This window comes from Brachyhypopomus gauderio, chromosome 11, assembly GCF_052324685.1.
Source record: "Brachyhypopomus gauderio isolate BG-103 chromosome 11, BGAUD_0.2, whole genome shotgun sequence".
NCBI classification, from domain to species: domain Eukaryota; kingdom Metazoa; phylum Chordata; class Actinopteri; order Gymnotiformes; family Hypopomidae; genus Brachyhypopomus; species Brachyhypopomus gauderio.
The window spans coordinates 5,752,674-5,768,801 of NC_135221.1; the positions used below are offsets into that span (position 1 = coordinate 5,752,674).

Sequence of the window (16,128 nt, forward strand, 5' to 3'; positions counted from 1 at the left end):
TTATAAAAAATATACATCTACACTTCTCAGTCCTGATTATCAGTACAACAATAAAGTACAACTTTCTTCTGAGATTCTGCGTGCTTCATCTCCATCAAACGCATCATCTCCATCGCTCTCTCCCAGTTTGGGCCACTGAGGCCCACCTTACACTATCCTCTCTGTCATCCTGCTGGAGGCTCCACTGGTTTCAGAAGAAACCCTGTCCAGGTCTGTCTCTGGCCCCCCTACAAGGTCCTAGTGGTCCCTCAACTATAGGGCCTCTGGCATCCAGACCCAGGTCCTTTAACCTGGACCTGCCTCTCCCGGACTGGAGCTACAGTCAGGGCTGATCGCAGCTCCTCCTGCACCCGGAACGGGGCCTCCACAGCTGTGCTGGAGGGGCTGATGGCGTGTGGACTTGACCCGGAGGGACGGCTCTGACCACCCCATCACCCAACCTCACACACACCCACCACCCAACCTCACACACACCCACCACCCACCTTCACACGGCTGAGCGCTGACACTGACAATATGGAGCTAAACACCATCGTGACTAACACTGGGACACCAACAATTCTGCCTTGGAGTTTCCTTTGTGTTTGTTTATGGATGTTTTCACATACTGGTTTTCATACCAGTGCAGTTTTACCAGTTTCACCCCTGTTTCCTGCCCCTAGACTCCCATCCCCTCCTGTGTTAATCTCCTTAGTTGTCCGAAACAACTGTTGCATTTTCTCTTTCTTTCTGTTTGTTCTCTCGATCACTCCCATTCTAATTACCCCAAATGTCTCTGCTTTTCAAACCTCTCTCAGATTTGTCTCGTCTTTCTCGTCTGCTCGCCGCCGACACTTTATGTCCGTTTCCCACACTTTCCCTTTGGCCCTTTTTTTTTTCCTCTTTGTTTCTCATTCTCTTTGATTTCTCTACACCCTCCCTCCATCCACCGCTCTTTCTCTCCTGATCCATTCATCCTCTTCTGCCCTCTTCTAGACTGCATTCAAGAGCTTAATCCACAGACACCAGCCACCCTGCGCTTCACCCCGACGGCCGTTGCCGCCTCTGCCTTGTGGAATGTGTGTATGGAGCAATACTAATGATGGCTCTGCTGCTGACCCACTCTGCCTTTCTATTGGACGATTCTAGGGTCTCCACTAACTGTCTTCGCCCTGCTGTTCTCCCTGATCTCATAGTTGGCGTTAGCACTGGGACTCTCCTGGTGACGCCTTCTGTTGCGTTGTTTGGGGGGGGGGGGGGGGGGGGGGGGGGGGGAGTTGTTCTTTCCTGGGAAGAGATATAAGGTCTGGGTACAAGATGTGTTCATGGTGTTGTTGAATTGCACTGCTAATAATGCCAGTGTAACAAAAGCCCCTTCTCTGCAATTATATTCTAACACTGACTCTCTGCTCCCCTGTTCATATCAGTGACTCTAAAGCCTCAAAGCTATATTAAACAATATTACTCAAATGTATTTGTTGGTGCTGGTTCCATAATCTCTCCAAAGTACTTTTTTGTTTAAATCATTCTTAAATTAGTTTTTTTCTATTCCTTTTTCTCCCTACATCTACTATTGCTGCTGCTGACTACAGGGTCGTTTTGATTTGCTGCTCTCTGCTCTGAAACACAAGGATATCCACCAGTACAGTGACTGATGTATTTGCTGTTTTGAAACACCATGCACTAAGTAAGCCCCTCCATTACCTTCATGTGTTTGTCACAGGTGAGTGTGAACGGGAGTGTAGGTGTGACTCCCGGCCTAAACAGCCACCAGCAGAGACCCTTCTCTCCGGCCACATGCCCCCCTCCCCCCTCCTTCAGCTACCGCTTCTCGGCCACGCCTCAGGGACCCGGCGCGTGTGAGTACAAGCTCCGCCTCCCACACTGCCTCCTGCTAACACGCTAACTGAGCTGACCCCTCGTCAGTCTCACATTAGTTTATTCTCCCTGCACTGTACAGCGATTTAAATTTAGGTGACTTCTGAGCACTTACAAGGGTCTTCACCACATAGTTTTCCGTAGTGTCTAGCGGTGAGGGCGGCCACAGACTGCATGCCTGCTCCTCGCACACATGATGCTTTCACACAAGCGATAGGGATGAAGCACATGCATGTGAGAGTGACAGCAGGTTAAGAAAACAGGGGCGGGGCTTAGGCCATTTTCATTAGCATAAATTTACATGTGCTGAGGTTGCCTGTTGTCTGAGATAGACTCCTCTTTGTTGTATTTCCCCTACAGGCTGGGGATGATGGACTCCCTTATTCAGACAGACTTAGAGTTTAGAGTTTTCTGCACTCTGTCATTGCAGACTGATGTACCTCCATGTTTGGGGCTGCGATTCCCAGTGCTATGAAGCATTATTTAGGTTAAACGGTATTGTTGTGAACCGTTGTTCTCCTTCGTCCAGCCGCTGATTCTAGCACGCCCGTCTACGTCAGCGTGGGGTCAGTGACCCCAGCTCGTACGCCAGAGGACGAGAGGAAAGGAGCAGAAGGCCGGGGTCCTCGTTTCTCGGACATCGGCCCCGTAGATGAGTCCGGCATTTCTGTCGCCATTAGGACAGTGAGTACCAGGTCAACTGATATGTTCTTTTTAGACAAGCCATAGTAAATCATGTAGGCTTTGATTAGTTTGCATATGGATGAAATACACCACCGAGCCACAGAAAATATATCATATAGTTTGATGCAATGGAGAAGATTGCTTTGGATTTTTTTAATTATATAAAAATCGAATTTGTTTTTGGTTTAGTACAAAATCATTAAAAATATCATTGTATTTATGTTAAGAAGACAAACATTCATATTAATGTAGTTTAAAGATCTGGTTAGTAGCTTGCCCCTAATGTTCTTTTATGGATTTTGTCCTACTATTGTTAATGTCTACACCCTTGGCTGTAGAATTAATTGCCAGTTAATTACTGACCATGTGGGCTGGGACCGGCTGTTAAATGTACACCACTAAATTGCATTTTCAGACTTGCTTATTGCAGCAGTGAAATGGCACATTTTCACTTTAGGTTTAGTCTTGGCTGTGCTTGGTGTTGCTGAGGTCAGCATCACACACCCTGCCAGACAGCAATGTTGAATCTCTCCAAGCCGCATGAGAATTACCTATTAAATCTGCGTTTTCATTATGCTCTTGTAGGAAACTACAGTGCCCCACAAATGTATTGCTTTAACATGGATTCTGTTTCTGTTCCTCCTAGATAGTGGACCGGCCAAAAGACTGGTACAAGACAATGTTTAAGCAGATACACGTGGTGCATAAACCAGGTACGTAATGTCTACATCAACTGCTGTTCATAATTGTACGGATTCTGTGAGCCTTCAGACTTCAGAAAGTGCAGATTTCAAAAATACTGTTTCAAAGTATATCCTGTGTAGCTGAATTAAACTATGTATAATAAATTAATATATACTAACATTCCATTACAATAAATTCCTTTATTGTTTTGATATGCAACCAAAACCGTGTTTATAATCCTCACATTCTTTTTTAAATTCTCTGGATGCTCCTTGTCGGTTTTGTTTTAACACACTGTATAACTGCAGCTTCAGAGGAAACCCAGCTTACACCATTTACTTCTACTGGTGTCCATAGAGAAGAGAATTGACAAGCGTCCAAAGTGGGGGAGTGTGGACGTAAAAGCGATTTCCTCAGCAGACTGTAACCCGGACCTGTGCCATTACCAGCCTGTCACCACGTGGCCTAGTAATATTTGTCAGAATGTTTCTCAGGGGATTTCAGGCATCGAGTGTGGACAAGACAGGGTGTGGGGACACAGGACAAGACAGGGTGTGGGGACACAAGAGAGTCACCGCACCTCCCCCTTCTCCCTCATTACGCTCTGTTAATTTATATTCTGCCTTAAGGCTGTTTTTTACCAGCAAATGAGTTTGCTGTATTAACTTGTACACGCCGCTTGTGTCCCTTGTGGTGCAATCAGGACACCATTAGGTTTTGTACAATTTCACTGACTGCTGTGACCATTTTGTATCCACAGAGGATGAAGTCCCTGGTTCCCGTAGTGCCACGTATCCTGCTGCGAGTGCTGGTATGTAGCGGTCGTTCACATATCTCGTTAACCCGCGGAGTCGCACGTGCCGAGTTCATGCTGGCGGCCAATTTGTTCACGGATGCCAAAGACCTTTTGTATTGACTTCCTGTTGTCAGATATTGAAATAGCACCTGCAACGTTCGATTGAGTCCAGCTTCACAAATGAACACTGTGGATTTTGCTTTGCACATAGTGACTGATGAATTACAATCAATCAATCAATCAATCAATCAATCAATCAGTCAATCGTTTCATTCCACTGGTGCACGCGCTGCCACTTTCCAACACTTTCTGTCTTTGTTTATTTTTTTTTCCTCAGAGAAGCGAGGCATGTCTAATTCCACTCAGGCACACCCTGCTCCCAAGAGCGCCACCTACAGGCCCATCACAAAGAGCATCTCCGACAACGGCACATGCGGTTTCAGGACTCCTGCGTCCGCGCCCCTGCCCACCTCGTCCTCAGCTGAGATGCGAGCTCCAGACCGTGACCTCCACCACAGGGTCATCAGCACAGCGGACGGGTGCGAGCCAATCCTCTCCTCACCTCACACACTTCCAGCAGAAAAACACAGGCTCCAGAGAAACATGGGTCGCAAGTAAAATAGATCCTGGGAACTCAGGATTATTGGGGGATGAGCATGCAGATTAAAACATGTCTGGTCATCACCTAAGACTTTAATCTTAAAATGGGATGCTGTGTGTATAGCCAAGACCTCGGGCCAATGGGATTCCTGCAAAACCATGGCTTTGATTTGGAATCATTTAGACATTTGTGTTGTGCTGCTTCTGTCATTCTCTTAGGAACGAGTGGGGTCCTCCAGACAGAAAAGTGGACACTCGCAAATACAGAGCAGAACCCAGGAGTATTTTTGACTATGAGCCAGGGAAATCCTCCATTTTAGAGCAGGAAAGAGTGGTAAGTCAATTGCTTGTTTGGGGCTCTCATTTTAAATGTTTGTATGGGTATAAGAGACCTTATAGCTGTTAATTTAAGTGATTTCCTGTAAATGGCTGTGACCACATGATTTTCTTCATGAAGTTTTTTTAAGGTCTGCAGCTACTTTCTTCCCAACACAATGGTGCATGTATTGTACTTCCTTCACAATGGTGTAAAATGGTGCTTTTATGGACAGTAGTTTATCCCTTTCTGTCATGACACAACAAAAGAAAAATCACTATGACCTTATACAGAACGCCATTAGTCATTATATAATATCACTGAGTCTGTCCAGTCATTTTACCAGTGCCAAAGGACATCAGTTCTGTTAATAATATACACATTTGTGTTATCTAGGCTATAATTTACTTCTTTAATAATAGTAGATTAAATGTGGTGCCTCTCAGAGTATATACATATTTGTATAATTGGAGTACTATACATATTTGTGTATTTTTTTGTGTATATTTTTAGTACTTAAGAGAGTAGGATGGTTAATGTCAGAACATAATTATTGTTCCTAGATCAGAGGTATTATACTAATAAGTATTGTTATCACGTTGGGGAAATGTGATGGTATGCTACTGCATACTGCTGGATATGAATGGTACTGCAGTTAATTTAATGCAGTTATTAAAACGGTGTCATCTCCATTTCTTTTGGTAGCATTAATTAGGAAATTCTAGTAATAAAGCACACTTAACCCACCAGCATTCAGATGCCATGGGTTAATTCTTGGTAAAGCAATCCCTTACTCTGATACCAGCATTTCTATAATCACTCCTTCTTATTCTGGCATTCCCTTTCATCCCTCTTTCACGGCCCTACACATGCCTGTTCCAATAAAACCTCGAAGAGTCATGTAGATCCAGAGGAGCTAGATTTAGAGAACGAACCCTGGTACAGGTTCTTTGCCGAGCTGGAGTTCGGGCGACCGGTAAGTGAGCAGTAGTGGTGAGAGTTTGGTGCTGCTAGCATGACTGTTAGCTGGCGTTAGCCAGAGTTAGCCGGTGTGAAGCACTTCAGGTCCTCCTCCAACAGCAGCTTAGCCGCTGTGGTCGGGACTGGAATGACTGGCTGGAACCAGCAGAGGCCGTGAAGGCTGTAGGTCACGGGTGGAGGTCAGTAATGGAGAACCCCACCAGCAGCAACCTGGCTCTGCTCTTTCCCTCCATCATTTTGGCTTTGTGTTTCTTGTTTTCTCCGCTAGTGTGAGTCGTTCACACATCTGGTTTTGCTGTTTGGGAGGCATTTAACACGAATGGCATCTTAACACTCGCATGAACATTCAGTGCTTGCCTGTTGAGTGTGAGGGTTCATTCTAACTATGTGGAGGTTGTAATGACGCTGTAGTGCAGGGTGGCACTAGTCGTGTGGGTGTGGCTCTAGTCGTGTGGGAGTGGCACTAGTCGTGTGGGTGTGGCGCTAGTCGTGTGGGTGTGGCTCTAGTCGTGTGGGAGTGGTGCTAGTCATGTGGGTGTGGCGCTAGTCATGTGGGAGTTGCGCTAGTCGTGTGGGTGTGGCAGTAGTCGTGTGGGTGTGGCTCTAGTCATGTGGGAGTGGCTCTAGTCGTGTTCATTCTAACTATGTGGAGGTTGTAATGATGCTGTAGTGCAGGGTGGCACTAGTCGTGTGGGTGTGGCGCTAGTCTTGTGGGTGTGGCGCTAGTCGTGTGGGAGTGGCGCTAGTCGTGTGGGTGTGGCGCTAGTCGTGTGGGTGTGGCTCTAGTCGTGTGGGTGTGGCGCTAGTCGTGTGGGTGTGGCTCTAGTCATGTGAGTGTGGCTCTAGTCGTGTGGGTGTGGTGCTAGTTGTGTGGGAGTGGTGCTAGTCCTGTGGTAATGGCGCTAGTCGAGTGGGTGTGGCTCTAGTCGTGTGGGTGTGGCGCTAGTCGTGTGGGAGTGGCACTAGTCATGTGGGAGTGGCACTAATCGTGTGGGTGTGGCGCTAGTCATGTGGGAGTGGCGCTAGTCGTGTGGATGTGGCGCTAGTAGTGTGGGTGTGGCGCTAGTCGTGTGGGAGTGGTGCTAGTCATGTGGGAGTGGTGCTAATTGTGTGGGAGTGGCGCTAGTCGTGTGGGTGTGGCACTAGTCATGTGGGAGTGGTGCTAGTCGTGTGGGAGTTGCGCTAGTCGTGTGGGTGTGGCAGTAGTCGTGTGGGTGTGGCTCTAGTCATGTGGGAGTGGCTCTAGTCGTGTTCATTCTAACTATGTGGAGGTTGTAATGATGCTGTAGTGCAGGGTGGCACTAGTCGTGTGGGTGTGGCGCTAGTCTTGTGGGTGTGGCGCTAGTCGTGTGGGAGTGGCGCTAGTCGTGTGGGTGTGGCGCTAGTCGTGTGGGTGTGGCTCTAGTCGTGTGGGTGTGGCGCTAGTCGTGTGGGTGTGGCTCTAGTCATGTGAGTGTGGCTCTAGTCGTGTGGGTGTGGTGCTAGTTGTGTGGGAGTAGTGCTAGTCCTGTGGTAATGGCGCTAGTCGAGTGGGTGTGGCTCTAGTCGTGTGGGTGTGGCGCTAGTCGTGTGGGAGTGGCACTAGTCATGTGGGAGTGGCACTAATCGTGTGGGTGTGGCGCTAGTCATGTGGGAGTGGCGCTAGTCGTGTGGATGTGGCGCTAGTAGTGTGGGTGTGGCGCTAGTCGTGTGGGAGTGGTGCTAGTCATGTGGGAGTGGTGCTAATTGTGTGGGAGTGGCGCTAGTCGTGTGGGTTTGGCACTAGTCATGTGGGAGTGGTGCTAGTCGTGTGGGTGTGGCGCTAGTCGTGTGGGTGTGGCACTAGTCATGTGGGAGTGGCGCTAGTCGTGTGGGTGTGGCGCTAGTTTCTGGTTGCATGTCCTATGTCTCCTGCTGCTGCCGGGTAACCACCACTTCCTTTTTCTTCCATCGTTCCCATGGCTCTGCCATGGCAACCCCTCCTCCTGCTCTCTTCTCCTCCTGTGGGCCAAGCCTCCTAAAAAACGCCTGGATTATGATCCAGAGAGTGCGCTCCGATTCCACCCTGAGGTAACAAGTGGGGAGGGGCTTGCTGGGGTGTGAGGGCTCAAACTGAGAGAAAGTGAGCAGTAAAACAAAAAAATTACCCAATTTTCCTACTTGGCTCATTTATGATTACTCACTATTGATCATCCAAACCATCTCTCAGTTTTAGCAGGACCAATGAGAGCACACTTGGTACATCATAACTGAGATCTGAATGATTCGTTACTGAATATGGCCCCTGATTTGATATGCTAGTTCGATTTAACTGTAAAAGTACAAGCTGACAGTTCATGAAGTAGTTGCACTAAGCCAAAGTTCCCTGCACTTGCTTCCTGCACTATTATATAAAGTTCTGTCTCAGATTTTTTTCCTGTGCAAGTGAAATTATCCTACATACATTTTTGACAGATAACAGTGTTCTTCATTAATGTGATGCTTGACATCAGGTTGCTTCATACTGTGACTGACATTTCCATATACTGCATAAGTCAGGGCAACTTTTCTGCCCTTAAATTCATAACCCTCTGCCTTTATGACTTACAGTTATTCAGAATACCATCAACTATGAAACTGAATGGCCAGAAGGTGTAGCACGCATGTGGTATGTCAGTGATGGATACAGCTCCATTGCTGGAAGAGATAGTGGACGTTCATAATTGGAGTTATGTTCAGGGCACTGCTGTGAGACCATACCGAGAGCTGCTTAAAATTGTCACGGGGACTTTGCTGCCCCAGTTAAACGATTGCTTGCCACATAACTGTCACTTAGGCCCATATTCATGCTGCCTGTCCACAAATGTGTCCCAGCAAGCGGACATTCCTGGCACCATGCAGATGCTACTTTTAAAGACTGTAAAAAAAAAAGGAGGGGGGGGGGGTGGATGTCTTTGCTGCTTGGGATAACTATTCCGCTTGAGTCTCGTCAGGGCTTCAGCAGGAGGGAAAAAGATGATCTACCTCAGCCTCGTGTACAAGGAGTTCCCTGCTTTGTTTGACATTGAAATGCTTGTAAGTAACCCATCAAGTCAGACTGCTCTGGAAGAGGCTGAGCTTTTCTCTTGTTTAAGGGGGAACCCTCCGTGGCATGGCACCGGCTCAAAGGATTTCCTGGATCCGTACCCGTGTTGAGGCACGGCATGCTGGGAACAACCTCGTCAACTCTACTCAGTTGTGTCTGGAATGTCCTGCCGGAGTGCGCAGTCAATGGAGTCATGTTACACTTCTGTGTTCTGTGTTTCAGACCTCTTTTTATCAGCCGTCTGACAGAAGCCTCGAGCGGTCACTGAGGTAAGCAAACTTCCTCCTCTGCTCTACAAAAGCCATTTTTAGTCTTGCTTTAAGATAAGAGATCGTTAGCGTGTCCCGTATTACAACTCCATGTCTGTTGCTTATTTTCTGATTCCTTGGATAATTTTCTGGTGTGGAGCATTTAGTCTCTGCATGGCTACAGAGAGAGGTGAAGGATGGGACAGCTGAAAAAGTCTTGTCCCTGTGCAGTGTCAGGTGGACATCAATCAGTCTGACCTCTGACCCTCCTCTCTGACCCACTTCGTGTCAGAATTCTATAACCTATGTTTTATAACAGGCATTGTTTTACAATCAGAAAAATAACTGAAGGCAGCAGAGTTCTTTATATGTGCACCAGTAAATAAATAATAATAAGTAAATAAAGTCAGAAGTGGCTGATTCTGATTCATCCCCCAAATCAACTCTAAAAAGATCAATTCAGTTTACTCTTGTGTGTAGCCACGGTTCGCATTTTAACACGTGCCTTTTGGTCCTCTTCCTCCTGCCTCTCCAAGTTCGGCCAGCGATACCAGGACAAGGCGGAAGTCGGAGCCTGTGACCACCCAGCCCAGACCCCGGAGCAGTCTGTGTTCTCCCTCAAGCGCTGGGAGAGCACCCGAGCCTCCCGTCGGCCACGTGCCCGAGGCACCCAGGAGAGGCGGCACCCAGAGGAAACCCCTCAACACTTCTCCCTGCTCCTTGCCCTACCTATCCGGGTCCAAAGGTGGGCGTTAGTGGCAGAGGTTCACTGCAATAGTTTTTCACTGGAAATGCGCCCAAGCAAAAGTCATTAGCTGTCATTTCGGCTCGGCTTTGCGCATGGGCATATTCTTTAAGCGAGCACTTCTTGTGCATGCATAAGTCATGTTCGTTTAATTGTTTCTGATGGATTTAAGAATGGGGTTGTCGATGAGGAAGGAAGTCTATCCTTTTCAGTTTTACCCCGGAATGTAACAAAATTCAGGATTCAGTTTTCTTGGCCAAAGTCTGATTTCACATTAACGTCTTATGTCTCTCTCCTGTTATGCTGCTCATGGTGGATGTCTAAGGTGGGGATATTAGTACAATACACTCAGTATATTTAAATGGTAGAAGTCTGAACCATGATCCCTCACATCAGACAGTAGCCACATATTCGAACAATGACCAAGATGAGGACGCGCTCATCCCATCTGGCTCAGAGGCCCTAAGGAATGGCTGGCAGATTGATCCCCCTGTCGTCTGCTGGAACCGCCCAGAGGTGGCCTCTCCTAAGCTGAAATCATGGAGCTGTGATGATCTCCTGTCGGAGGACCAGGGAAAAGGTATAGAAGAAGGGAATCGCTGTGAAAGTTCTGGCTTTCTGGTGCAGAATGGAGACACAGAAGAAACTCTGCACAGCAGCAGTCATGGTACACAGGATCCCAACGAGTACTGCAAACTCCGCTCGGCTCACGACGCACCGGGCTTCCTCACGCTCTACAAGAAGATGCACCATATCAACCGGCAAGAGCTGATCAATTCAGATGTGGTCTACTCCGTCAGAGCCCGGATCCGCAAGTACGAGAGCGAGCAGCACAAGTACCGTCAGATGGCCGCCAATGGCTGCGGCAATGAGGTCCCACTAGACATGGTGCCCAACCGGATCACACAGTTTGAGAGTCTCATCCAGAAATCCAAATCGATGCCAAACCTTGGGAGTGAATGTGAACCCAGGACCCCTGTCAGGAGGAACAGCAGCCCAAATCGGAGTTACTCTGTGGAATCTTTGCTGGATGATGAACCACCAGCCAGGAACCCACCCGAGGGTCGGCCTCAGTACCCCAAAATCCATGTGGATGTGCCGGTTCACATCCATGTCACCAGCGAGCACCTGCGACACTCCGCCGTCCAGCAGGACTGCTCGGACAGCGACCACGACGCGGTGGCGTCCGACCTCAGTGACTTCGTCCAGGTTGACGGGTCGTGCAGCGAGAGTGACTTCGACCACTGCTCCTTCGCTTCCTCCGAGAGCTTCTGTGGAGGCACCTATCGCTACCCCAAGCAGCTGGTGAGCTCCTGCAAAGGCAGGTGTCCAGCCTCCTACACACGTTTCACCACCATGGTACGGCATGAGAAGTCCAAGCAAGAGCGACGGCAGCAGCTCCACCCGGAGGACTCCGAGACGGGCCTCGGCAAGCTCGCCTTCCTGGTCAGCCCGGTGCCGTTCCGCAGGAAGAAATCCCGCCCCTCGGGTCACGGCCGTGTGCCAAAGCCCCGGAGCTGCACTTATGAAGCCCTGGACTCCGTCCTCAAGGACATCTACGAGCGTATCCGTGCCGAGAAGCGCCGTAGCAGCCTGCCTGACAACAGCATTCTCCGGAGGCTGCTGGCGGAGCTTCTTCCCGACATCCCCGAGAGGGACGACTGGCGACGGGCCCTCTGCCCGGACCACCTCCGGCCCGATGGCGTTTACACCCAGGACTCTCCCCACCAGGACCACTCCCGCCTGGCCTCGTGCTGTCACATGGGAACCGGCAGTGGCCGCAGTGACCATGACTCTCAGCACTGCTGTCAAGGTGGACTCCCCGCTCCAGTGTCCCAGTCCCCTGCCGTGTTTTGTTTCTCCAACCGGCCTCCATGCCCTCCGCCCATCACCACCGTGCTCCACCTGTGTTTGTCAGTGCGCTTAAGTAGAGGGCGAATTTGTCCCTCCTTTCAAAAGAGCACCAATGAAGCATGTTAGCATGTTGCACCCCCATATCATTCTGTTATCATTTCATCCCATTGGCTCTTGCTGCATTTTGTACTATTTCATTATATACATTATATCATTATATATATATATATATATATATATATATATATATATATATATATATATATATATATATATATATATATATATATATATATAATTTCAGTGTTTGACTTAAAAAAAAAAAACTTTACGACCGGACATGCTGCTTGTGGGCTGTCCCTAAAAGAGGCGGAACTTTGCAACTTCCTGGTCACAGAAATAGCTGTGAACAGATGACTTGAGCAGCTGAAGTTCACAATCTAAAAACAGGTTTGGGATTGTCGCCCCTTATGAATCTGAACACCGTATGCTCTCCTGTCACTGGGTAAGAAACCTGTGATTGGTCCTAATGCCTTATGGCATGTTGGAGTATATCTCTTATTTACATTGGCACTGGGCACAGTTTTCCGTTTTAATGATCTTTAAATAAACCCTATGGGCATTTGTTGACGATTGAAGGCCCATTTGCTTTTAAATGACAATTCTCTTGAGCAAAGAGGCTTGTCGGCATTTGGCACTGGAGAATCCTCACCATGTGGGGTTCCAGTATAACTATAATTTGTTCTATGTAAAGGATCTGTTTACAGTGCCTGCGTATAAAGCAGCTCCTTGAGATAACCTGTGGCACATAAAGAGATTGCAGAGATGCTAACATGTAGGAAGATCGGGCTTAGCTCTGTGTGCATATTAAATCTCCTTTGGTTTGTGTATTAATGGATTTTCTTCTACTTTGTATTGTTTGATTTTTATTTATTTTGTCTTTTTGCCCGCTTCATTGCTGTGAATAAACGCGTCATGACATTCCATACCTCCCGCATGTGACAGCAGGGAATCTTCTGTCTGCACCAACCCGACGTCTCTCAGTCTGCTTGTTTCTCCCCTGTAGATCAAGACCCGTACCGAAGTTATTCCTTACCTGATGTAGGACGGCACACTCCGCAGAGCAGGAAGCACACACCTGAAGTGAGGGAGGTGAGTGGATCAACCGCTTCGCTCTGTAGTATGTTCAAAGAAAATAGCATAAGTGGTCTGTTGTTGCTCCTGCTACATACCTATTTCACCTGCCACATCTTACTACACTTTGTCTGTCCTACAGAGACTGCCAGCTAGAGCAATATATGACTTCAAGGCCCTGACAGCTAAGTAAGATAATGCTTGTAATTCTATGTATTTATGTATTTGATATGATTTTAAATATATCAAGCATTATGTTTTAGTAAAATGCTTAATGCTGTTAAGATAATGCTATCTTTTGATATTAAAAATAAATACATGTAACAAATAATTGAGTTTAAAGCCGTAACGGAGATCAATAGCAAGGCGGGTGCAAGTGCTGAGAAGAACATGAATGACCAAAATCAGGGTTGTTAAGAAGGTCCAAGGTCATACAGCCAATATGAACAGATCTGTATTTGAAATGAGAATACATGACGAAAGAAACAGTCAAACCACGCAACACAGGCCAGTACAGCATACGCGGGGCTAGAAAAACAGGCTAGCACAACATACGTGGGGCTAGAACAACAGGCTAGCACTACATACACGGGGCTAGAACAACAGGCTAGCACAACATACGTGGGGCTCGAACTACAGGCTAGCACTACATACACGGGGCTAGAACAACAGGCTAGCAGAAACATATGCGGGGCTAGAACAACAGGCTAGCACTACATACACGGGGCTAGAACAACAGGCTAGCAGAAACATATGCGGGGCTAGAACAACAGGCTAGCAGAAACATATGCGGGGCTAGAACAACAGGCTAGCAGAAACATATGCGGGGCTAGAACAACAGGCTAGCACAACATATGCGGGGCTAGAACAACAGGCTAGCACAACATATGCGAGGCTAGAACAACAGGCAAGGACAAACCGGAGCCACGTACAAGAACCAGCTGTAACCTCAGGGCAGGGTTGCCAGGTCCTACAAAAATATCCCGCACAAAGTCAGTGTAAAACCCGCCCTTCAGAAGCCTAAACTAGCCCAAAGCCCAAAGTTGTTGATGGGTGGGGGGGTGGCGAGTATAATTTGTCGACCGGGGGGGGATGTGTCTAGTGTAAAATGCAGACAAATTGAGTATTATATTGCAATCGACTCTTAGTGTTGACTTGTAATTCCCGCGGTAGCCCAACTCAAAAGTAGCCCAAAAAACCGCACCCCGCAACCCCAGAATTTTTACCTGCGGCTGGATTTTCAAACAAGCCCAATTTGGCGTGAAAACCGCGAGCCTGGCAACTCTGCCTCAGGGAAACACTGGTTTTAAATAGACCAAGGGAGAAACAAGGAACAGATGGAATCAGCGATGACGAAAGAACTAAACAAGGGGCGTGTCTAACAGAGTGAAAACAAAACAGCACAAAATCAGGAGGTAAATAAAACACATGACAGGATGACAGAGATGCTAAGAAAGGACCATGGATGCAGGGGAGGGTAATATATATGTGTACACACACACACACACACACACACACACACACACACACATATATATATATATGAACTGACATCACTTATTATGTATGATGCAATAGACCTACTAGCCTAAAATAAGACTGTCCCCCTCCAAATTGCTTACACAGGGAACTGTCATTCAAGAAAGGGGATACTGTGTACATCACCCGGAAGATAGATAATAACTGGTATGAAGGAGATCACCATGGCAAAGTGGGCATCTTCCCCATCTCGTATGTGGAGGTTTGTGACATTTGTTTCATATATAACATGAGCAAATAAAAAAAAAACAAATTCTGAAAAATTCTGTTTTTTTGTTTTCCATGTTGTGTTGGTAATATCGATTATGCCCAAATCGTGTGTTTTGGTTGCTCTTCCCTGTTGTCAGAAATTGCCTCCGACTGAGAGACACCAGCCAGTTCGGCCACCGCCGCCCGTGCAGTGCAGGGAGATCGGTGAGGCCGTGGCTCGTTACAACTTCAGTGCCGACACCAGCGTGGAGCTTTCATTAAGGAAGGCAAGCTTCCCTCCCTGCTTGGCCAACACGCACCAACTAAACCACATTTCTCTCCTAAATCTCCAAAGTGTCATCCAAATACTCAATACAATGAATATCTGACTACTCTGCCATGAGCGTTTCTGTCGGTATGGCTCCGCGGGTGCAGAATCGAGCACGATGTGTCATGCCCCTGGTACTGATCTCCTCCAGGGCGAACGTGTGGTTCTGCTACGTCAGGTGGACCAGAACTGGTTCGAGGGGAGGATCCCAGACACAAAGAAGCAGGGCATCTTTCCAGTGTCCTACGTGGATATCATCAAGAAATTCCCCGCAAGAAGCCCTGGCCAGCCTCCGGAACCCCCCCTGCCCCAAAACTCCTCCAGCGGCCGGGTTCACGGCGGGGTACGTCTTCTTCACCAGTCTCATTCACCAACGTGCTCCATCGCATGCTTTACGCAGACCAGTGGCTTTTATACAGACCTGTGAAAATCGTATATGATCATGCATTCAGGAACTGTGCATTAGCTCAGAATAAGTCGATTTGTAAATCCATAGAACACATCTCAGGAGGCTTGTTCCCCCGCTCATATGGGCTGAGTTTGGGGCGGGCCTATCTCAGATTAGCCACCCTGCCGTGACTGTCGGGAGCTTAGGGTCACCACGGAAGACAGGTGGTGTCTGACATCATGGCTGCTGGGTCTGGTGCTAGTCAGACCTCACTGACCTCACTGTCCTTCAACTGCCAGACTTGAAGGTGATGTCATCATTTGAAGGTTATGATGTCACCCAGTAGATTCTTAAACTTCCTTAATGTCATAATAATTATACACACAATAGTGCCCTTGAGACAAATCTGAAAATATATAATTTAGCTTAATTTAGACTACAAATATAAGTTTTAAAATAATGATGTTTACTCTGACCAAGACTTGGAGTGGCGTCTCTTAATCAGTGTAAAATGTATAGTAATTGTTTTTATTGAAGCTTATAAATGCGGACAATAAACTTATCAATGAGGACAGGAAAATGTGGTCCACCATTTTATGGCTATTTTCTGAACTATAATTTAATGCACAGATGGTACAATTAGCTGCAGACTCTTAAGTGTGCAACTTATTAAATGCAGACCTTAGTGTGCAACACTGTCTGACAATTACAAATGAGCTTCTCCTGGCCAACTGCTTCTTTC

General features: G+C 47.4%; 1 protein-coding gene across 1 annotated transcript in view; it reads left to right on the plus strand.

Annotated features, from left to right (window-relative positions):
• The window catches only part of sorbs2b (sorbin and SH3 domain containing 2b), a 35,480-nt gene that overhangs the window by 12,718 nt on the left and 6,634 nt on the right, over positions 1-16,128 (plus strand). The window contains exons 6-21 of the mRNA XM_077022907.1: positions 1,703-1,838; positions 2,387-2,541; positions 3,188-3,254; positions 3,986-4,036; positions 4,359-4,560; positions 4,841-4,955; positions 5,833-5,913; positions 7,911-7,967; positions 9,184-9,230; positions 9,746-9,954; positions 10,280-11,767; positions 12,875-12,960; positions 13,085-13,131; positions 14,569-14,683; positions 14,829-14,957; positions 15,150-15,341. Coding sequence (XP_076879022.1) covers positions 1,703-1,838; positions 2,387-2,541; positions 3,188-3,254; positions 3,986-4,036; positions 4,359-4,560; positions 4,841-4,955; positions 5,833-5,913; positions 7,911-7,967; positions 9,184-9,230; positions 9,746-9,954; positions 10,280-11,767; positions 12,875-12,960; positions 13,085-13,131; positions 14,569-14,683; positions 14,829-14,957; positions 15,150-15,341 — 3,177 coding nt within the window. The remainder of the gene's footprint in view (positions 1-1,702; positions 1,839-2,386; positions 2,542-3,187; positions 3,255-3,985; positions 4,037-4,358; positions 4,561-4,840; positions 4,956-5,832; positions 5,914-7,910; positions 7,968-9,183; positions 9,231-9,745; positions 9,955-10,279; positions 11,768-12,874; positions 12,961-13,084; positions 13,132-14,568; positions 14,684-14,828; positions 14,958-15,149; positions 15,342-16,128) is intronic.